We start from the raw sequence: 22,373 nt of genomic DNA, 5'->3' as shown, positions 1-22,373 counted from the left end.
GGGGCCCTAGGGTTGGCCTGGCTCACACCAAAATCCTCCCCCCACCCCCGCCAGCCACCCTGGACGGCGGCATCGGGCTGCTGCTGCCCATGCAGGAGAAGACCTACCGGCGGCTGCTGATGCTGCAGAACGCGCTGACCACCATGCTGCCACACCACGCCGGCCTCAACCCCCGCGCCTTCCGGTGAGCCCCGGCCCCGCCCCTGTGCGGCACCCCCTCCACCCCAGCCTGCCCTGACACCTGTGCCTCTACGCCCCAGGATGCTGCACGTGGACCGCCGCACCCTCCAGAATGCCGTGCGCAACGTGCTGGATGGGGAGCTGCTCAACCGCTACCTGTACCTGAGCACCATGGAGCGCAGCGAGCTAGCCAAGAAGATCGGCACCACACCAGACATAGTGAGTGTGCGCCCCGCCCCTCCGCGCGCCCCGCCCCTCTGCGCGCATCCCCACCCACCCGTCCATCCCCTGCAGATCCTGGACGACTTGCTGGAGACGGACCGCGTCACCGCCCACTTCTAGCCCCGTGGATGCCGTCACCACCAGCACACGGAACTACCTCCCACCCCCTTTTTGTACAAAACACAAGGAAAAACATTTTTTGCTTGAGGAGTGTGTGGTCATTACACGGCCTCCTGGCCCAGCTGCTGTCACAGCCCCCCAGTGCGAGTGCCCACGGGGCTCGGGGTGTCTACACCTCTAGCCCCGCCACCTCCGTCAGCCCAAGGTGAAAAGGGCCCCGCCGGCCCTGGGCGGCGGCACCCTAGGTCTCCAGGTACTGGTAGAGCTCCTCCGCTGGGGGCACGAGGCTCAGGTGGACCAGAGCACGAGCCAGGAGGGCGGTCAGCCGCATGGCCAAGGTCTCCAGCCTGCGTGGGTTAGGTCACAGGTCACAGGTGGGTGGGGAGCAGGCCCCCGCCACCCACCTGCCCTGCAGCCACTCACCTGAGCGCCACTTCAAACTTGAGCATCTCCCAGACGACCTTGGCATGGCGCAGGAGGCTGGTGCCGTAGACACCCCGATACGTGGCGCCCGCCAGGCGGCTCCAGCCCCGGACAGCCCTGCACACACCCGCGTTAGCGCCGCGTCAGCCCCACACCAGCCCCACCACGGCCCGGGCGCCTCCTCGGGCCACCGACCTCTTAGCCATAAGGAAGTAGCGGTCCACGGGGGCGCCGAGGGCCACGTTGATAGCGCGCACGGTGTTGATGTTGCGCAGCACCAGCAGCATGGGCCGCGGCAGCTCCCTGAGCACCGCCATGACGGCCTCGAAGCGCTCGCGGGCCATGTCCACCATGTAGGCCGCCTCTTCGCGGCTCAGTAGGTGCGAGCCCCACAGCTGCCCCAGGCGCACGGGGCGCTGCATGAGCATCTCGGCGAACAGGAGGTAGTCTGGGGAGGGAGGGGGCTCTGAGTGGGTTCCGCGCCGCCCGACTCCCTTCTGTGGTGCCCCAGCCATCCCCGCACGCCCTCACCTTGCACCCCCAGTGCGGCTGCGTGCGCCCTCATGGCGGCGTCGTCCCGCAGGATGATGGCCCGCCACAGCTGGCAGAGGGCTGCGCGGTCCCTGGGTGTGGATGGGCCCGCAGCCATGAACTCCCTGCAGCAGGGGAGGCTTGCCCTGCCCCACGCCCACCCACCCGCGCTCACTTCTCCTCCAGGAACTGGTAGAGCCCGTGGTCCAGCAGCACCAGCTCCGCTTTCCCGTCCGGGCCTTTCCGCACCAGAACTAGGGATACAGCCTCTTAGGTCGCGCTGCGCCCACCCCGAGACCCCCACCCCTGGGGTAAATTCCTACCGTTGCCAGGATGTGGGTCCGAGTGGATGAAGCCCGTGTAAAATATCTGCTCAGCAAAGGCCTTGATGAGCTTTTCTGCTATCTAGGGAGAGGAGAGGCCTTGCAGTGTACACAGCAGCAGCCCGCCCTGACCCGCCCCCGCCCCCCCCCCGCCCCCCCCGCACTCACGTCATGCACCGCCAGCCCCTGGCTCCTGATGGCCTCCACATCGTTGACCTTGCAGCCGGCGCAGAAGTCGGCAGTGAGCACGCGCTGGGGAGAGCAAGAGGCTGGGCTCAGCAGGCCCGGCGCTGTGCCCACCCCAAGGGCCTGGCCCAGCCCACCTTGCTGGACTTGTCCCAGTGCACGCGGGGCACCACGACGTAGGGGAAGTGCGCCAGCTCCCGCGCACAGCGCTCTGCGTTGCGGCCCTCATTCTCGAAGTCCAGCTCCTGGGCCAGGGTCCCCTTCAGGTCCTGGGGGCCAGATGGCGGTTGAAGACCAGCTCTGCCTACCAGCTGCTCCTACCAGCTCTGCCTATGTGCTTGCTCCTGCTGGCCGGGGAAGGGGTGGGGCTGTACCTGGAGGACCCAGCTGAAGCCAAAGCTGGGGTGCATGACCTCAACGAGCCGCAACAGGAGCTCCAGGGTGTGGATGTCCCCATCAAAGCGGTCCCGCAGGTCGATGTACTGCACCTGCACTGGGCGAGGGTGTGGTAAGAACTTGGGGCCCCACTGTGCCCCGCCCCAGCCCATTGCTGAACAAGGCAGCCCCCATATACCTTCACGGCCACGCTGGTGCCATCGTGCAGCTTGGCTCTGTGCACCTGTGCCAGGCTGGCGGCAGCAATTGGCTGGTAGTCAAACTCCTGGAAGAGCTCCTGGGGGAGGGCCTGGAAGTCCTCAAGGAACAACTCGTCCACCTGGAAGGACAGGTGCTCAGAGCAGCCTGGGGCCACTGCCGGAGGCCCCACCTCCCTCGGCCTGAGCGCACACTCACCTCCTGGAAGCCCCGCTTGAGGGCCCTGTCCTCTAGCACGCGCAGGGTCCGGGTATACTCGGGGGGAAGCAGGTGGTTGAAGGAGCACAGCCCCTGGCCCAGCTTCACGTAGAGGCCCCCGTTGCTGATGGCCCCTGCCACCAGGGCATCAGCCGCCCGCTGGTGACACGCAGACATCACCTCCAAGTAGCCTGGGCTGTTCTGACCACAGGCATGGGGAGAACACATGGGGACAGGTGGCTGCCTCCTCAGTCCCACCCAGCCCACCACCTCGTGCCCACCACTGTGTGCCCAGGGCACCAGGACAAACCTCTTCCACCCCTCGAAGGACAACATTGGTGCACCACCAGTAGTCCAGGGAGATCTGCAGGCCGACCTTCAGAGACCTGCGGGCAGAGGTGGCCTCAGTCTCCAGCGGGGCAGGCTCGGGGCCCCGGTGCTTGGTCCTCTTGTCAGAGCCCTCATGGTCTAGCCTCACCCCGGCCAGCCCTTCATGTCCCAAGGGTGAGGCCAAGCCAGGGTCCAGCCTACAGCCACGTAGGCCTGTGTGAGCACAAGGGGGGCTGCTGAGCTCGTGGGGTGTCCTGTGGCCCTGCAGGTCAGTCTCAGCTCAAGATCAGTAGAACGGGGCCAGGTGTGGTGGCTCATGTCAATTATCCCATCACATTGGGAGGCTGTGCTGGGAGGATCACTTGAGCTCAGGAGTTCGAGACTGGCCTGGGCAACATGTTGAAACCCTGTCTCTACCAAAAATGCAAAAAAATTAGGCAGGCATGGTGGTGCACACCTGTGGTCCCAGCTCCTCAGGAAGCTGAGGCAGGAGGATCGTTTGAGCCTAGGAGGCGGAGACTGCAGTAAGCGAGATTGCACCACTGCACCCCAGCCTGGGCAACAGAGCGAGACTCCGTCCAAAAAAGATCTGCAGAGCTGGGCACAGTGGCTCACGCCTGTAATCCCAGCACTTTGGGAGGCCGAGGTGAGCGGATCACCAGAGGTCAGGAGTTCAAGACCAGCCTGGCCAACATGGTGAAACCCCGTTTCTACTTAAAATACAAAAAAATTAGCTGGGTGTGGTGGTGCACACCTGTAATCCCAGCTACTCGGGAGACTGAGGCAGGAGAATTGCTTGAACCCGAGAGGCAGAGGTTGCAGTGAGCCAAGATCGCGCCATTGCACTCCAGCCTGGGCAACAAGAGCGAAACTCGGTCTCAAAAAAAAAAAAAAGAGGCTGGGCTTGGTGGCTCACACCTATAATCCCAGCACTTTGGGAGGCCGAGGTGGGCAGATCACAAAGTCAAGAGATTGAGGCCATCCTGACCAACATGGTGAAACCTAGTCTCTACTAAAAATACAAAAATTAGCTGGGCATGGTAGTGCGTGCCTGTAGTGCCAGCTACTCAGGAGGCTGAGGCAGGAGAATCACTTGAAGTCAGGAGGCGGGTTTCGGAGAGCTGAAATTGCGCCACTGCACTCCAGCCTGGCAACAGAGCGAGACTCCGTCTCAAAAAACAAAAAAAGATCTGCAGAATGGGCAGCCTGTGTCCATGCCACCCTCACTCCCTGCCACCCTCAAGGGTGCCCAGGTGAGATGGGGTAGGGGACGGTATGGACGGTGGCATCCTCTGGAGAGATGGGGTTCCAAGGCTGTCTGTGAAGGTAAAGGATGGCAGCAAGGGGGCAGGGCTGAGGCAGCAGAGGTCACAGGAGGGTCAAGGTCACCTGCAGCCTGAGGTCCACTAGGAAGAGAGGAGGACACCAGGAGGGTGGGTCTCCAAGGCCTGGGGAGGCAAGGTCTGCAGGGAAGAGAGCCCAGTTAAGGCAGGAAGTGGGGGACATCCTGGGTATCTGTTGAGCAGGTACTGGGCTCCTGGGGGAGATGTAGGCAAGAGGATGGGGTAGAGGGGTGTCCCCAGGCCTGGCCCCAGTTAGGAGGATATCAGGGTGGGAGCCCTGGGAGAACTCTGGGGACCAGCTGGGCAGCCCTGGAATGAGGCGCCAGGCAGCAGGCAGACCACACACAGGTGCACAGGGAGGGGCTGAGGTCAGAGTGGCTTCTCCAAGGCTGGCCATGGCCAGAGGCCTGTCCCTGCATTCTGTGAAGCTCACGTACCTGCCTGGGGACAGGGCCCACAGTCATTCCTGAAGCGCAGCTCTGGCGCTCAGGTGGGCTCTGTGTCCCCCATCAACCCAGGGCAACCCCCCGGCCATTCAGGCCCCACTCTGGCCCCCATAGAGCACCTGGAGTGCGTGCTTGGGTTAGGCCAGGGTTTCAGTTTCTTTTTTTTTTTTTTTTTTTTGAGACGGAGTCTCGCTCTGTCGCCCAGGCTGGAGTGCGGTGGCAATCTTGGCTCACTGCAGGCTCCGCCTCCCGGGTTCACGCCGTTCTCCTGCCTCAGCCTCCCGAGTAGCTGGGACTACAGGCGCCCAACACCACGCCCGGCTAATTTTTTTGTATTTTTAGTAGAGACGGGGTTTCACCGTGTTGGCCGAGATGGTCTCGATCTCCCGACCTCGTGATCCGCCCGCCTCGGCCTCCCAAAGTGCTGGGATTACAGGTGTGAGCCACCGTGCCCAGCTCTAACTTTTCTACTATTAAAATTTGTTATAGTAAACACAACACTTTTGTAACAAAACTTAAAGATGTGAAAAAGTCCCACAGACTTGTGCTTGGGGGAGAAGGAATTTAATTTAATTTTTTTTTTTTTTTTGAGATGGAATCTCGCTCTGTCGCCCAGACTGGAGTGCAATGGCACAGTCTAGGCTCACTGCAACCTCTGCCTCCCAGGTTTAAGCAATTCTCCCGCCTCAGCCTCCCGAGGAGCTGGGACTACAGGTGCCCACCACATGCCCAGCTAATTTTTCTATCTTTAGTAGAGATGGGGTTTCTCTACGTTGGTCAGGCTGGTCTCGAACTCCTGACCTCGTGATCCGCCCTCCTCGGCCTCCCAAAGCATTTTCACATTGCATTTCACATTGCCTCACAGAGCATTTTCAACATTGCTGTATGTTTGAAGTTTTTCACAATAAAATGTTGGAGGCCGGGTGTGGTGGCTCACACCTATAATCCCAGCACTTTGGGAGGCCAAGGCGGGCGGATCCCCTGAAGTCAGGAGTTCAAGACCAGCCTGACCAACACAGAGAAACCCGCCTCTACTAAAAAATACAAAATTAGCTGGGTGTGGTGGCGTGTGCCTGTAATCCCCAGCTACTGAGGAGGCTGAGGCAGGAGAATCGCTTGAATCCAGGAGGTGGAGGTTGCAGTGAGCGGAGATCCCACCATTGCACTCCAGCCTGGGCAACAAGAGTGAAACTCTGTCTCAAAAAAAAAAAAAAAGTATCAATGAGTGCTAAACTGCTGGGTGGAGGCCAGGCGCGGTGGCTCATGCCTATAATCCCAGCACTTTGGGAGGCTGAGACAGATGGATCACTTAAGGTCAGGAATTCAAGACCAGCTTGGCCAACATGGAGAAACCCCATCTCTACTAAAAATTAAAAAAAAATTAGCTGGGTGTGGTGGCAGGTGTCTGTAATCCCAGCTACTGGGGAGACTGGGGCTGGGAGAATTGCTTGAACCCAGGAGGCAGAGGCTGAAGTGAGCCAAGATGTTGCCACTGTACTCCAGCCTGAGTGACAGAGCAAGACTGTCTCAATAAATAAATAAAGAAACAAACAAACTGCTGGGTGGAGGAGCAGTGAGAACAGACACATCATCTCAACTGCCTCCGTACGGCTAATTACAAGGGAATCAAATGGGGGAAACCGAAATCATGTGCCCCCGGCAGGACAGAAGCAGTGTCACTCCTGTGTGATTCCTGCCAAAACAGATGACGAATATGACCACAAGCAAACATCAGACAAACCCACACTGACAAAATAAGAAGCAGTGAAATATTTCTGTAAAAGATGAGATGGTAATTATTTTAGGCACTCTGGCCACGCATGAGCACATGGGCAACTGTGCACCAAGTGGTCACAGGCAATGCATGGGCATGGCTGTGTTCCAATAAAGCTTTATTTGCAAATCAGACAGCTGCCACACTAGGCCCCTGCACTTGGCCCAGGGACCACAGTTTGCTGACTCTTGTTATACAATTCTTACAAGCCTGTAATCTTCAAAGGTGTCCAATCATGTGCAATGAAAAATTAACTTTACCCAAACAGAGGACTGACCTTTGTCCCTTCTGAAGTCCTTGGGATTTCCTGAGTGATAAGGAGTGCCTCTGTTTTCCATGGTGGCCCTGAGGGCTTATGCTAAGAAGGGACTCAGGGCGAAGACCCACCACTTTGGGGCCCACGGGGATGGGAGCGGGAGGACCGGGGCTGGAAACTGAGTTCCTGGGATTTTCTGAGAAACTGGAGATTTTCAATCAATCCCGCCCAAGTATTAATACCCCAACAAAAACTCCAGGCATGGCCTGCGCGGTGGCTCATGCCTGTAATCCCAGCACTTTGGGAGTCCGAGGCGGGCAGATCACTTGAGGTCAGCAGTTCAAGACCAGCCTGGCCAACATGATGAAACCCTATTGCTACTGAAAATACAAAAATTAGCCGGGCGTGATGGTGGGCACCTGTAATTCCAGCTACTCAGAAGGCTAAGACAGGAGAATCGCTTGAACCCGGGAGGTGGAGGTTGCAGTGAGCCGAGATCCCACCATTGCACTCCAGCCTGGGCAGCAAGAGCGAAACTCCATCTCAAAAAATAAAAAAAATAAGTTAAATAAAAAATTAAAAAATTAAAAAAAAAAAGTTAAATTTAGTTCAGGTATGATAGCTCACACCTGTAATCCCAGCCATTTGGGAGGCTGAGGCAAACGGATCACCTGAACTCAGGAGTTCAAGACCAGCCTGGGCATCATGGCAAAACCCCATCTCTACTAAAAATATAAAAAATTAGCTGGGCATGGTGGCGCACACCTGTAGTCCCAGCTACTCGGGAGGCCGAAGCATGAGAATTGCTTGAACCTGGGATATGGAGGTTGCAGTGAGCTGAGACGAAGCCACTGCACTCCAGCCTGGGCAACAGAGTGAGACTGTCTCCGAAAAATAAAAAAAAAAAGGGGGGGTGGGGGAAAGCAAAACACATAGGTGATTTTTTTTTTTTTGAGACAGAGAGTCGCTCTGTCACCCAGGCTAGAGTGCAGTGGCGTGATCTTGGCTCACTGCAAGCTCCGCCTCCCGGGTTCACGCCATTCTCCTGCCTCAGCCTCCCAAGTAGCTGGGACTACAGGCAACCGCCACCAAGCCCGGCTAATTTTTTGTATTTTTTAGTAGAGACGGGGTTTCACCATGTTAGCCAGGATGGTCTCGATCTCCTGACCTCGTGATCCACCCACCTCGGCCTCCCAAAGTTCTGGGATTACAGGCGTGAGCCACCACGCCCGGCCACATATAGGTGATTTTATTTTTTATTTTTATTTTTTGAGACGGGTCTGGCTCTGTCTTCCAGGCTGGAGTGCAATGGCGTGATCTCGGTTCACTGCAACCTCCGCCTCCCAGGTTCAAGTGATTCCCCTGCCTCAGCCTCTCAAAGTAGCTGGGATTACAGGCGTGAGCCACCGCGCCTGGTGGTGATTTAAGTTTAGGGCCAGGTGTGGTGGCTCACACCTGTAATCCCAGCACTTTGAGAGGCCGAGCTGAGCAGTTCACCTGAGGTCAAGAGTTGGAGACCAGCCTGTCCAACATGATGAAATCCTATCTCTACTAAAAATACAAAAACTAGCCGGGCGTGGTGGCACACACCCGAAATCCCAGCTGCTTGGGAGGCGAGACAGGAGAATCACTTAAACCAAGGGAGCAGAGGTTGCAGTGAGCTGAGATCGCACCACTGCACTCCACCCTGGGTGACAGAGCAAGACTCCGTCTCAAAAAAAAAAAAAGAAAAGAAAATGTAAGGAGTGGCAGATTAAAGACAGGGCTCTGAGGCAGAGAAACATTGTCCCAAACCTTCCACCTTCCTGGGCAGCCCCTGATCATTTGGGTACCTGCGGCCTGTTCTGACCTCTGCTGCCTTTTCTCATGGTGCACTGGCCCTGCCATGCTCCTCACCCACACTCCTTCCTGGGCCCCTGCATGGGTGCTGCTGTCACCCAGGATGTGTTCCCGGGCTACCCTGTGCCCTGCCAGGGAAGCTCCACAGGCCTGCTTGTCTATGCAACTGTGACGGCTTAGAGCCAAGGAGAACGTGCAGACTGCTGGGAAAATTAACAGAGGTCCCTCCCTGCAACCCCAGCTCAGCCCCTGAGAGTGAGCTGTGAGAAGATGTTTTCCCACAAAGTGAGCCCAAAACGCAGGCTCACCAAGCCGGTGGCCGAGGAGGTGGACACCAGACACAGCTGCATGCCATGAAATAGAGGGTGAGACAAACCCAGGCCTGCCAAGCCGACATTTCAGAACCAGGCTGCAGGGGACGGTGGCTGGCAGCCCTGTGTGGCCCTTGCATGCACTGCAGCGGAGGGTCACGAGAAAAAGGCAGAGGACCCGAGGCTCTGTCGTCACCCACCCCAGGCTGCGAGACTGGATGGCCCTGCAAGACAGACAATGCCACCCAAAATCTGCAGGCAGGGACAGCAGGAACTCCAAGCAAAACCAGATGCCAGGGAGACCCACGTGGGGAATGACTGTTTTGTCTTTTAGGCTGAAAATCCTCAGGTGCCCAGCTATCCACAAGCTTCCACTCACTGCTGGAGGAAATTTCTGTGAAACTTCTGGTGAAATCCCTGAAGGCACCAGAAGCCGAGGCACTTGCTGAGAAACTGACCTAGGCCTGGCAGATGCTCGGAGGCAGGCAGAACAGGACCACACCCTCCCTGCCTCCTTCCTGCCCTGACACTCCATTCAAAAGGGCTTTGGGGGCCGGGCACGGTGACTCACGCCTGTCATCCCAGCACTTTGGGAGGCCGAGGCGGGTGGATCACGAGGTCAGGAGATCGAGACCATCCTGGCTAACACAGTGAAACCCCGTTTCTACTAAAAATACTAAATAAATAAATAAATAAATAAATTAGCCAGGCGTGGTGGTGGGCACCTGTAGTCCCGGCTACTCAGGAGGCTGAGGCAGGAGAATGGCGTGAACCCGGGAGGCGGGGCTTCAGTGAGCCGAGATCGCGCCACTGCACTCCAGCCTGGGTGACAGAGAGAGACTCCGTCTCAAAAAAAAAAAAAAAAAAAGGGCTTTGGGCTAACAGGTTTCTCTCAAAGCCAAGAGCTGGTTCCACCAGGCTCAGGCTAGGCAGGGCTTTGTGGCTGCAGGAATTCCGGGATCTGACAAAAGCAGGAATGCCCGCCCAAGGGTTCCAACAGAAGGTGTCCTCACCCTCCCCCTGAGTTCTGCACTGTAAGGTAAAGGAGGAAGAAAGGGCCCTGACAGCAATAACCCCATTTTGCCCATCTCCAGGGCAAGGGACAGAGGCAGCCTCCTCTCCCAGGCCCAAACCTTGGAATGGGGCAAGAAGAGAAGGAAGGCAGGGCAGCTGCTTCTCTGCCAGCCTAGAAGCCTGAGGGAGAAGGCACCGGCCCAGGGCTGGAGCGCCTTCCCGCTCAGGCCAAGGCTGAACTAGGGAAGGGCCTGTGGCAGCTGCATCCAATGTGGAAGACCCTCGTCTACACCACCTCCTATAGGCCCCGCCAGTGCTCACTGTCCCTTCAGCCAGCACCTTCCCATGTAGGAAAGGACGCCTGAAAAGCAGCTGTAAAATCCTCAGCAAGCTCTGCAGGCCTCCCAGGCTCACGCCCCTCGTCTGTGAAGGCATCTGGAGCAGGCAATCCTACACCGCACACCCCCCGCCCGCCACACCGCACCCCTCGCCCGCCACGCCGCACCCCTCGCCCGCCACGGCGCATCCCCCGCCCGCCACGCCGCCCCCCCCGCCCCCCTCATCTGTGAGGGCATCTGGAGCAGGCACTCCTGCACGACACACCCCCCGTCCCCCTCGTCTGTGAGGGCATCTGGAGCAGGCACTCCTGCACGGCGCACCCCCCGCCCACCACGCCGCACCCCTTGCCTGCCGCCAGGCCCTCCTACCTGCCAAAGCGCCCCATGCCATCCACCACGAGCCGCATCCTCCTCTTCTCCCGCGCCTCTGCCATGACATAGCGGGCTCCGAGGAGCAGGGGCGCCCCCACTACCGCGGTGGAGAGCACCTTCCTCCACAGGGGTGTGGGGCTCGAGAACCTGAGGAGAGACAATGCAGCCTGGAGGCGCCGCCCCCCACATTCAGCTGGGCTCTGACCTCTGCCCCCACCTCCCCCAGCACCACCTCTCACTCCTGTGTGCACAGCCATTCTGATGGTGTGGTCAGCAGAGAACACCACCGCATCAGCGTCCCCTTCCCTGAGCCCCTGCACCAGATGCCCCTGCACCAAAGCCCGGCACCAGATGGCCGTAAGGGGCAGGTCTCATTCAGGTCTGTCCAGAGACGCAGCCAATGGGCCATGGGACATGGAAATGGCTCCTCAGGTAAAGGAAGCAGCTCAGTGGCAGGTCTGTGCTCCTCACGGACCGTGGCCACCTACACTGTGGAGAATCACAACCACCGTCCACCTCGCAGGGTTCAACTGGATGGTCATCAGCACAGCAGAGACAGAGAAGATGCTGCGGTCGGCACGTGCTGAGTCGCATGACAGTACAGAACAAGAAACAGAGCTTCCCCCATATTGAATATAGTAGGATCGCCATACATGCTGAATACAGCAGAAGCCGAATACTCGCTGAATACAGCAAGAGCCCAACACTCGCTGGATACAGTAGGAGCCCAATACTCCCTGAATACAGCAGGAGTCTAATACTAGCTGAATACAGCAGGAGTCCAATACCTGCCAAATACAGCAGGAGCCCAATACTCGCTGAATACAGCAGGAGCTCTACCTATGCTGAACACAGTAGCAGCTCCATATATGCTGAAACCAGCAGGAAACCCATAACACTGAGTGCGGGCGGTGCCTGAGCACACATCTGTTTCTACACCCGGCCCATAATCCTGAGTGCGGCAGGTGCCTGAGCACACATCTGTTTCTACACCCGGCCCATAATCCTGAGTGCGGGTGGTCCCTGAGCACACATCTGTTTCTATACCCGGCCCATAGGCTGAGTGCGGGAGGTGCCTGAGCACACATCTGTTTCTGCACCCGGCCCATAATCCTGAGTGCGGCAGCTGCCTGAGCACACATCTGTTTCTGCACCCGGCCCATAATCCTGAGTGTGGCAGGTGCCTGAGCACACATCTGTTTCTACACCCGGCCCATAATCCTGAGTGCGGGCGGTGCCTGAGCACACATCTGTTTCTGCACCCGGCCGATAACCCTGAGTGCGGCAGGCGCCTGAACACACATCTGTTTCTACACCCGGCCCATAACGCTGAGTGCGGGAGGTGCCTGAGCACACATCTGTTTCTGCTCCCGGCCCATAATCCTGAGTGCGGCAGGCGCCTGAGCACACATCTGTTTCTGCACCCGGCCCATAACGCTGACTGCGGCAGGCGCCTGAGCACACATCTGTTTCTGCACCCGGCCCATAACGCTGACTGCGGCAGGTGCCTGAGCACACATCTGTTTCTGCACCCGGCCCATAATCCTGAGTGCGGCAGGTGCCTGAGCACACATCTGTTTCTGCACCCGGCCCATAATCCTGAGTGCGGCAGGCGCCTGAACACACATCTGTTTCTACACCCGGCCCATAACGCTGAGTGCGGGAGGTGCCTGAGCACACATCTGTTTCTGCACCCGGCCCATAATCCTGAGTGCGGCAGCTGCCTGAGCACACATCTGTTTCTGCACCCAGCCCATAATCCTGAGTGTGGCAGGTGCCTGAGCACACATCTGTTTCTACACCCGGCCCATAATCCTGAGTGCGGGCGGTGCCTGAGCACACATCTGTTTCTGCACCCGGCCGATAACCCTGAGTGCGGCAGGCGCCTGAACACACATCTGTTTCTACACCCGGCCCATAACGCTGAGTGCGGGAGGTGCCTGAGCACACATCTGTTTCTGCTCCCGGCCCATAATCCTGAGTGCGGCAGGCGCCTGAGCACACATCTGTTTCTGCACCCGGCCCATAACGCTGACTGCGGCAGGCGCCTGAGCACACATCTGTTTCTGCACCCGGCCCATAACGCTGACTGCGGCAGGTGCCTGAGCACACATCTGTTTCTGCACCCGGCCCATAATCCTGAGTGCGGCAGGTGCCTGAGCACACATCTGTTTCTGCACCCGGCCCATAACGCTGACTGCGGCAGGTGCCTGAGCACACATCTGTTTCTGCACCCGGCCCATAATCCTGAGTGCGGCAGGTGCCTGAGCACACATCTGTTTCTGCACCAGGCCCATAATCCTGAGTGCGAGCGGTGCCTGAGCATACATCTGTTTCTGCACCCGGCCCATAATCCTGACTGCGGCAGGCGACTGAGCACACATCTGTTTCTACACCCGGCCCATAACGCTGAGTGCGGCAGGTGCCTGAGCACACATCTGTTTCTACACCCGGCCGATAATCCTCAGTGTGGCAGGCGCCTGAACACACATCTGTTTCTGCACCCGGCCCATAATCCTGAGTGCGGGCGGTGCCTGAGCACACATCTGTTTCTACACCCGGCCCATAATCCTGAGTGCGGGCGGTGCCTGAGCACACATCTGTTTCTGCACCCGGCCCATAATCCTGAGTGCGGCAAGCGCCTGAGCACACATCTGTTTATGCACCCGGCCCATAATCCTGAGTGCGGCAGGGGCCTGAGCACACATCTGTTTCTGCACCCGGCCCACAATCCTGAGTGTGGCAGGCACCTGAGCACACATCTGTTTCTACACCCCGCCCATAACGCTGACTGCGGCAGGTGCCTGAGCACACATCTGTTTCTACACCCAGCCCATAATCCTGAGTGCGGGCGGTGCCTGAGCACACATCTGTTTCTGCACCCGGCCCATAATCCTGAGTGCAGCAGGTGCCTGAGCACACATCTGTTTCTGCACCTGGCCCATAATCCTGAGTGCAGGCGGTGCCTGAGCACACATCTGTTTCTGCACCCGGCCGATAATCCTGACTGCGGCAGGCGCCTGAGCACACATCTGTTTCTGCACCCGGCCCATAACGCTGACTGCGGCAGGTGCCTGAGCACACATCTGTTTCTGCACCTGGCCCATAATCCTGAGTGCGGGCGGTGCCTGAGCACACATCTGTTTCTACACCCGGCCGATAACCCTGAGTGCGGCAGGCGCCTGAACACACATCTGTTTCTACACTCGGCCCATAACGCTGAGTGCGGGAGGTGCCTGAGCACACATCTGTTTCTGCTCCCGGCCCATAATCCTGAGTGCGGCAGGTGCCTGAACACACATCAGTTTCTGCACCCGGCCCATAATCCTGAGTGCGGCAGGGGCCTGAGCACACATCTGTTTCTGCACCCGGCCCATAACGCTGAGTGCGGCAGGTGCCTAAGCACACATCTGTTTCTGCACCCGGCCCATAATCCTGAGTGGGGGGGGCGCCTGAGCACACATCTGTTTCTGCACCCGGCCCATAATCCTGAGTGCGGGAGATGCCTGAGCACACATCTGTTTCTACACCCGGCCCATAACGCTGAGTGCGGGAGGGGCCTGAGCACACATCTGTTTCTACACCCGGCCCATAATCCTTAGTGCGGCACGGGCCTGAGCACACATCTGTTTCTGCACTCGGCCCATAATCCTGACTGCGGGAGGTGCCTGAGCACACATCTGTTTCTGCACCCGGCCCATAATCCTGAGTGCGGCAGGCGCCTGAGCACACATCTGTTTCTGCACCCGGCCCATAACGCTGACTGCGGCCGGTGCCTGAGCACACATCTGTTTCTGCACCCGGCCCAAAATCCTGAGTGCGGGCGGTGCCTGAGCACACATCTGTTTCTTCACCCGGCCTATAACCCTGAGTGCGGCAGGCGCCTGAACACACATCTGTTTCTACACCCGGCCCATAATGCTGAGTGCGGGAGGTGCCTGAGCACACATCTGTTTCTGCTCCCGGCCCATAATCCTGAGTGCGGCAGGTGCCTGAGCACACATCTGTTTCCGCACCCGGCCCATAATCCTGAGTGCGGCAGGGGCCTGAGCACACATCTGTTTCTGCACCTGGCCCATAACGCTGAGTGCGGCAGGTGCCTAAGCACACATCTGTTTCTGCACCCGGCCCATAATCCTGAGTGGGGGAGGCGCCTGAGCACACATCTGTTTCTGCACCCGGCCCATAATCCTGAGTGCGGCAGGCGCCTGAGCACACATCTGTTTCTGCACCCGGCCCATAATCCTCAGTGCGGCAGGTGCCTGAGCACACATCTGTTTCTACACCTGGCCCATAATCCTGAGTGCGGCAGGCGCCTGAGCACACATCTGTTTCTACACCCGGACCATAATCCTGAGTGCGGGAGGTGCCTGAGCACACATCTGTTTCTACACCCGGCCCATAATCCTGAGTGCGGGAGGGGCCTGAGCACACATCTTTTTCTACACCCGGCCGATAACCGTGAGTGCCGCAGGCGCCTGAACACACATCTGTTTCTACACCCGGCCCATAACGCTGAATGCGGCAGGTGCCTGAGCACACATGTGTTTCTACACCCGGCCCATAACGCTGAGTGCGGCAGGTGCCTGAGCACACATCTGTTTCTGCACCCGGCCCATGACGCTGAGTGCGGGAGGTGCCTGAGCACACATCTGTTTCTACACCCGGCCCATAACGCTGAGTGCGGGAGGTGCCTGAGCACACATCTGTTTCTGCACCCGGCCCATAATCCTGACTGCGGCAGGTGCCTGAGCACACATCTGTTTCTGCACCCGGCCCATAACGCTGAGTGCGGCAGGTGCCTGAGCACACATGTGTTTCTACACCCGGCCCATAACGCTGAGTGCGGCAGGTGCCTGAGCACACATCTGTTTCTGCACTCGGCCCATAATCCTGACTGCGGGAGGTGCCTGAGCACACATCTGTTTCTGCACCCGGCCCATAACGCTGACTGCGGCAGGCGCCTGAGCACACATCTGTTTCTGCACCCGGCCCATAACGCTGACTGCGGCCGGTGCCTGAGCACACATCTGTTTCTGCACCCGGCCCATAATCCTGAGTGCGGCAGGTGCCTGAGCACACATCTGTTTCTGCACCCGGCCCATAATCCTGAGTGCGGGCGGTGCCTGAGCACACATCTGTTTCTACACCTGGCCGGTAATCCTGAGGGCGGCAGGTGCCTGAGCACACATCTGTTTCTACACCCGGCCCATAATCCTGAGTGCGGCAGGTGCCTGAGCACACATCTGTTTCTACACCTGGCCCATAATCCTGAGTGCAGCAGGTGTCTGAGTGCACATCTGTTTCTGCACCCGGCCCATAATCCTGACTGCGGGAGGTGCCTGAGCACACATCTGTTTCTACACCCGGCCCATAATCCTGAGTGCAGCAGGTGTCTGAGTGCACATCTGTTTCTGCACCCAGCCGCAGGCGCCTGAGCACCCATCTGTTTCTGTACCTGGCCGCATCTGTCCCAGGGACACAGGTTGTCCTACTGCAGAGCTCTCGGGAGAAGGAGACCCCTGCCAGATTCACTGAGCCAGTGGCGCTTGGACAGCTCACCCTGCCTGCCCTGCCTGGCCACATCTACCCTCCACGGCCTTCCTGCCTTGCCACCGTCCATCTGCGCACTGTGGTCCAGACTTGCTGGCCTCAGGACATTGTCTGGCCTTTCCTTCTGCTCAGACCCATCCCTCCACATCTCTTCTTGCTGCTCTTCCTCTTGTGTGACTCCCACCTATAGTCACCCCGCCCTCCTCCATGCTCTGAATGACCCGGTTTGCTCTTCAGAGCAGGCGCTCCATGTGCACCCTTCCCGATTTGCTAGCTGTCTGCTCTAAATGCTGTGATCAGGGTGTGCCCACCCCTGAGCACGGTCCCATGGGTCCCTGGGGGTCTTTGGTCCCAGTGCACCGCACTGAGGAGCAAACATATCCTGCCTTGGTTGTGGGTACAGGAGAAGGTCTAGCCTTGGGCCCTCGACTGCCACCTCTGCATGCACACAGACGCCATCCATGCCTGCCTGGGTGAGAGGCGCATGCCCGTGGAGGACTCGTTACCTTGGAGGAAGGCCCCTGACGTTTCTCCTGAAGAACGCAGCAGGGGACGGCCAGGGCTTCTGCCTGCTGTGCAGCAGAGCAGAGTGGAAATGACAGAGCTGCACCTGCAAAGAGAGAAAATTGTGTGGGGTCGAACGAGGCCAGGACACGCCCCTGCCCTCAACCAGTACCAGCACTTACATGTGCTGGAGTCTGAGGCAGCCTAACTCTAAACCTAATGTGTGAGTCCATTCTCACACTGTTCTAAAGAACTACCCAGGCCGGGCACAGGGGCTCACACCTTTAATCCCAGCACTTTAGGAGGCCGAGGCGGGTGGATCATCTGAGGCCAGGAGTTTGAGACCAGCCTGATCAACATGGTGAAACCCCGTCTCTACTAAAAATACAAAATTAGTTGGGCATAGCGGTGCATGTATGTAATCCCAGCTACTCGGGAGGCTGAGGCAGGAGAATCGCTTGAACCTGGGAGGCAGAGGTTGCAGTGAGCTGAAATCGCGCCACTACACTCCAGCCTGGGCAACAGAGTGAAACTCCATCTCAAGAAAAAAAAAAAAAGAACTACCCAAGCAAGACTGGGTAATTTATGCAGAAAATAGGTTTGTTTGTTTTTCTGAGATGGAGTCTCACTCTGTCGCCCAGGCTGGAGTGCAATGGCACGATCTCGGCTCACTACAATCTCCGCCTCCCAAGTTCAAGTGATTCTCTTTCCCCAGCCACCCGAGTAGCTGGGACTACAAGCATACGCCACCACATCCAGCTAATTTTTGTATTTTAGTAGAGACGGAGTTTCACCATGTTGGCCAGGCTGGTCCAGAACTCCTGACCTCAAGTGATCTGCCCTCCTCAGCCTCCCAAAGTGCTGGGATTACAGGTGTGAGCCACCGCGCCTGGCCTGGGTTTAACTGACTCACAGTTCTGCAGGCTGTCCAGGAAGCACCACTGAGAGGCCTCAGGAAACTTACAGTCATGGCAGAAGGCAAATGGGAAGCAAGCACAGCATGGGTGAAGCAGTGGGGGGGCGGAGAGAGAGAGAGAGCAAGCGAGAGGGCAAAGGGGAAAGCGCCACACACACTTTTAAACCATCAGATCTGAGAACTCACTCACTATCACGACAACAGCAAGGGGGAATCTGCCCCCAGGACCAGATCACCTCCCACCAGGCCCCTCCTCCAACACTGGGAATCGCGACTCAGATGAGCTTTGGGTGGGGACACAAAGCCAAACCACATCACCAAGTCAGTCAGCAAAGACTGCCAGCACCGCTGGGATCATGCCAGGAAGCCAGGTTCCCATCTTTGATTCCGTAATGGAAACACTATCCTACCTCCTGGGAGCAAGGCTGAGTGTCAAAGTATCACAGGAGAGAAGGCTAAACACAGCTTAACCAGGGCTGATGCCTCAGATGCTGACAGGTCATCAAACATACCCCGTCTCTGAATGTCCCCTCAGTCTCTGCAGGAAGAGATGGCATCACCATCTGGCTCATCTGGGATGGGACCCACCCCATCCCTGCCCCTGCACTCTCTTGGCAGCACCCTGACCTGTCATTTACTATTTTACTATTTCCTGCTGCTGAGACCACTGACCAGTGGCCAGAGGAAAGCAGTCCTCATCTCCGAAGGAAGTGGCAACAGTGCCCAGCCATGGAATCATACAGCAGACGCCAACCTTGAAGGTGGACGCCCGGATGGGAGGAGTGGCCTACGTAGGTCACTGTTCTGAAAGCAGATGAAGAAACTTACAACTTACTGAGACCCCACAGACAGGGACCCTGTACATCTTTTACTTGGAGGAGAAGAGGACATGCTGCAGCTAGCAGGACACACGTAAAGAAGTCCCAAGGGTCAGGCGCGGTGGCTCACGCCCGTAATCCCAGCACTTTGGGAGGCCAAAGAGGGTGGATCATGAGGTCAGGAGATTGAGACCATCCTGGCCAACATGGCGAAACCCTGTCTCTACTAGAAATACAAAAAAAGTAGCCAGGTGTGATGGCGCATACCTGTAATCCCAGGTACTTGGGAGGCTGAGACAGGAGAATCGCTTGATCTTGGTAGGCGGAGATTGCAGTGAGCCAAGATCGAGACACTGCACTCCAGCCTGGGCGACAGAATGGGACTCCATTTAGAAAAATAAATACATAAATAAAGAAGCCCCACCATGAGACTCTTGACACATGGCCCTGCTTTATTTTTGTGACTATGAAAACACCGCATAGAACTTACAGTATTATTAAAAAAAAGAAAGAAAGAAAACACCACAGCTCTCACTGGAAACCTTGGTCTCCCAATCACACTTGACCTATGATGAGGTCTCACAACTCCCTCAACCCCAAATTCCCCAACTGAGAGCTCTTCACACAAGTCAGGGTTTGGGGGGAAAGGACTGTGCATAGCCAGTCATGCCCCGTGGCACAGACGCTAACATGGTCCTCAACACTGGACCTAGTAAGGAACTGACTTGCCAGCTGGTTTTTGGCCAGAGCTCAGAGCCCTGGAGAAAATTTCGAGGACTCCAAACAACACGAAAGCCAAAGGGAAAAGTCCATGGCCTCTTGTCCCTAGAGGGCGGGTTGACAGAAACCCCTGCTTGGCGAGGTCACATGCAGCAAGTGCTGATTCACAAGGAAAACCCGAGGCAGCCGGGCAGCGACTCGCAGGCGGGCCATCCACCTGCTGCCTACCCAGCCTGCACCTCCTGACCCTAGCCACCTCTGGTGCCAGCGCATGCGTGGCTAGAGGCCCCGAGATCAGGCAGTCGTGCCCACGGACTGTGGAGAGACTCTGAACAGCAGCTCGTAAGTGGCTGCAAGGGAGCTACCTCCAGGTGGCTATCCCAGCCACTGCCCACCTCATCCATGACCAGCAACGCAAGCTGTTTCCACAGGCTCCACCAAGCAGGTGAGGCCAGGAAAGTCATGGCTGGCTGACTGCTGTCTCCAACAACAGTTTTCTGCTCTTTCCTCAGGAACCAGCATTGCAGAAGGGGCTCCAGCTGCGTCTCTCACTCCCATTCTCATCCAGGACAGAGATCCCTCCAGTAGACCCCGGGCCACCATCACCCTACCCTGGTCCACCAGCAGCCTTGCTCATGCTCACGCCCCGCTCCACCTTGTTCACCGTGGTCCTATCCTGCCACTGTCCTCATCACACACCAGCGTGACTGTCAACTTACGGAATCTGTCCTCCCACTAGACTGTGAGCAGGGCCACCTCTCAACCATCTCTGAACAAGCAGGCACTCAATGAATGCCTGCCAAATGAGCCCAACAGCTGTGAAGCACAGGACTCAACAGAACCCCACATGGCCCTGCCAAGCAACAGGCACTGATAACCCACAGTGCCTGCCAGGGCCCATGAGGCTGAGCAAGAGCCTGTCTCCTCCAAATGTGGAGCGCCCAGCACACCCAGACTATCCTCTCTGAAATTCCCATCACACAGGAGAGGTCCCCAAGGCCCAGAGAGGTTATGGGTTGGGGGGCGAGCCTGCAGCTGCACCTCCCAGAAGGACTTCCCAGAGCCCAATCCAGGGCAATTCTCATGTGACACACAGCCCCAACCGCACCCAGAACACGACCTCTAAACTGCCAGAAGATAAGCCGTCTTTTAGACGGTGGGTCCCCAGGGCCTTCCCCCTACACACCTGAGACGGCCCTGGTGACACTTATCCCTGCAGCTCCCCTGACTTCCAAAGCCTTCCAGTTTGGACAAGATGAAACGGGTGCCCCCTGTCAGAACCTCTCATGCTTTCTTATGGTGAGTGTGTGCAGTCTGTCTGCACAAACAGAAACACCTCCTGTTCCAGAGTGACTCTAGACCACAGCTGACTACCTTGAAAGCGGCAAGTATTCTGAGTGGTAACACTCATGGTAACAGGTATCATGAAGTTCACAACCAAAGGGCGTGCTTTGGCCGCAGAACCACATGCATGTCCGATCGTGTCTGGTTTTCCAGCGCCTGCAGATGAGGAGGATGCAGCTCCCACAGACAGGCCCGGCCGCAGCAGTGAGAAGCAACTGCCGAGTCTCAGAATGACGCCAGAAACTAAAAACCATGAACGGATGACCAGAGCCTGGGGAACCCAACAGCACTGTGCACCTCAACAGGAGGGGAAACTGAGGCACATAATTGTCCCCAGAGTTAGGAAGAGACAGATTGGGAGTCTGGGCAGGGTAAGTGGGTCTGGCGACCACAGACACTGTCCTTCTCCCAGGGTGTGTGACCCTGTCAGCCCCAGCCAGCCCTGCTCACTGGCCATGAGCAGCTCCTAACCAGAGGCTAAACCGACCTGTCCACTCGCTGGGGCTGGGGAGGGACTGAGTGGCCTGCACGTGGGAAGACTTTGTCACCTGGAAGGAGCTGCACTGAAGGCCACCTCCCCGGCCCATGAAGCACCCTGGGGTCACACAGCTGGGCTGGGGCACGAGTGGGCCGTCCATCTGTGCTATTTATAGCCAGACGGGCAAGGCTAGCTTATCGCCAAACACAAGCTCTGCTGACATTCCAAGAAAAAAAGGAACGGCGCTGGGAGCCCCTTCATCTCTTCTGGAAGGGGGTGGGTAAGATGCGTGTCAAGGCCTCTGCCCCGCCCCCCCGCAGTCCTAACCGCAGGGACAGAGCAACGGGACCCGGCGGCGACGTGGGAGCGGGGAGACGCCGAGAGCCTGAGAGAGGGGGCCTCGGAGCCGTGGGGGGCGCGCCCCTGAGACGACGCAGGGGCGCTCAGAGCAGAGCCCGGCCTGCAGCCCCCGCCCGCCCGCCGCCTCAGGGCAGGGCAGGCCCGGCGGGGAGGCGAGCGAAGGAGGTCCGGGGCAGCAGGCTGGGCAGGGAGGCGTCCGTGATTCCGGGAGGCCGCCCCGCGAGGGGAACGGCGCCTGAGGCTTCCCCGCGGGGCCCCTGCCCTCTGGAGATCGCGCTCTCCGGGGCGCCGGGCACCCGCCTCCGGGCTGGGCGGAGGGGCCCCTGCGGCTCCCGGTGCAGGCGGCGTCAGGGCTGCGGGCGCGGCTCCCGCCTGAAATCCCAGCTCTCGGGGAGGCTGAGGCGGGCGGATCGCTAGAGCCCAGGAATTCGAGACCAGCCTGAGCAACACGGCGAGACCCCGACTCTGCTAAACACAGTCGGCCGGGAGCGGTCACGCCTGCGGCGTCAGCTACTTGCGGGGCCGAGGCGGGAGGATCGCCTGAGTCCGGGAGGCGGAAGCTGCGGTGAGAGGAGAGCGCACCACTGCGCTCCAGGGCGACAGAGCGAGAAACCTGCCTCAAAAAAAAAGAGGGAAAAAGCCCCGAGGGTCTCTAGGGCGGGGTCTGGGGACCTGCGGGTCTCGGGTCTCTGGGGCTGGCGTGCAGGATCTCGGGCGCCCCGGGCCGGGAGAGTCCTCACCGGTCGCCACATCTCCGACCACTGCTCCGCTCTTCTCCCGCCCGGCGCCGCTTAGCGTCTCGCAGCCCAGCAGGCCCTGCGGGAGGGCGCGTAGTGCGCACGCGCCGGAGCCAGAGCCCCGCCCCGTGGGCGGTGGGCGA

General features: G+C 58.4%; 2 protein-coding genes across 13 annotated transcripts in view; one reads left to right on the top strand and one right to left on the bottom strand.

Annotated features, from left to right (window-relative positions):
• CPSF1 (cleavage and polyadenylation specific factor 1) overlaps positions 1–732 on the top strand; it is a 17,834-nt gene extending 17,102 nt beyond the window's left edge. For 3 of the 6 annotated variants that reach the window (XM_034966915.3, XM_063607006.1, XM_055116095.2), the window contains 3 exons: positions 96–184; positions 261–399; positions 475–732. In XM_034966915.3, coding sequence (XP_034822806.2) covers positions 96–184; positions 261–399; positions 475–731 — 485 coding nt within the window. In that variant the 3' untranslated portion in view covers position 732. Of the gene's footprint in view, positions 1–54; positions 185–260; positions 400–474 lie in introns of all 6 variants that reach the window. The other 3 variants (XM_024929747.4, XM_003819416.5, XM_063607007.1) reach the window with 1 other exon arrangement.
• ADCK5 (aarF domain containing kinase 5) lies at positions 598–22,373 on the bottom strand. 7 transcript variants are annotated; one of them, XM_008972734.4, is made up of 17 exons: positions 22,234–22,342; positions 18,859–18,956; positions 18,184–18,311; positions 16,860–16,963; positions 10,798–10,947; positions 3,088–3,163; positions 2,778–2,978; positions 2,560–2,700; positions 2,360–2,473; positions 2,123–2,254; positions 1,968–2,051; positions 1,800–1,881; positions 1,652–1,730; positions 1,477–1,568; positions 1,141–1,393; positions 946–1,062; positions 598–869 (listed from the first exon to the last, which is right to left on the bottom strand). In XM_008972734.4, exons 5-17 carry the CDS (start codon positions 10,860–10,862, stop codon positions 764–766), a joined length of 1,542 nt encoding a protein of 513 aa, XP_008970982.1. In that variant the 5' UTR covers positions 10,863–10,947; positions 16,860–16,963; positions 18,184–18,311; positions 18,859–18,956; positions 22,234–22,342; the 3' UTR covers positions 598–763. The 7 variants fall into 7 exon arrangements, with proteins under 7 accessions (XP_008970982.1, XP_054972075.1, XP_034822809.1 ...); XM_055116100.2 differs by lacking the exon at positions 18,184–18,311; XM_034966918.3 differs by lacking the exons at positions 18,184–18,311; positions 18,859–18,956 and having other exon boundaries at positions 22,234–22,373.

This window comes from Pan paniscus, chromosome 7 (assembly GCF_029289425.2).
Source record: "Pan paniscus chromosome 7, NHGRI_mPanPan1-v2.0_pri, whole genome shotgun sequence".
NCBI classification, from domain to species: domain Eukaryota; kingdom Metazoa; phylum Chordata; class Mammalia; order Primates; family Hominidae; genus Pan; species Pan paniscus.
The sequence above is the reverse complement of the archived record's forward strand: the minus strand, read 5'-3'. Positions and strand labels throughout refer to the sequence as shown.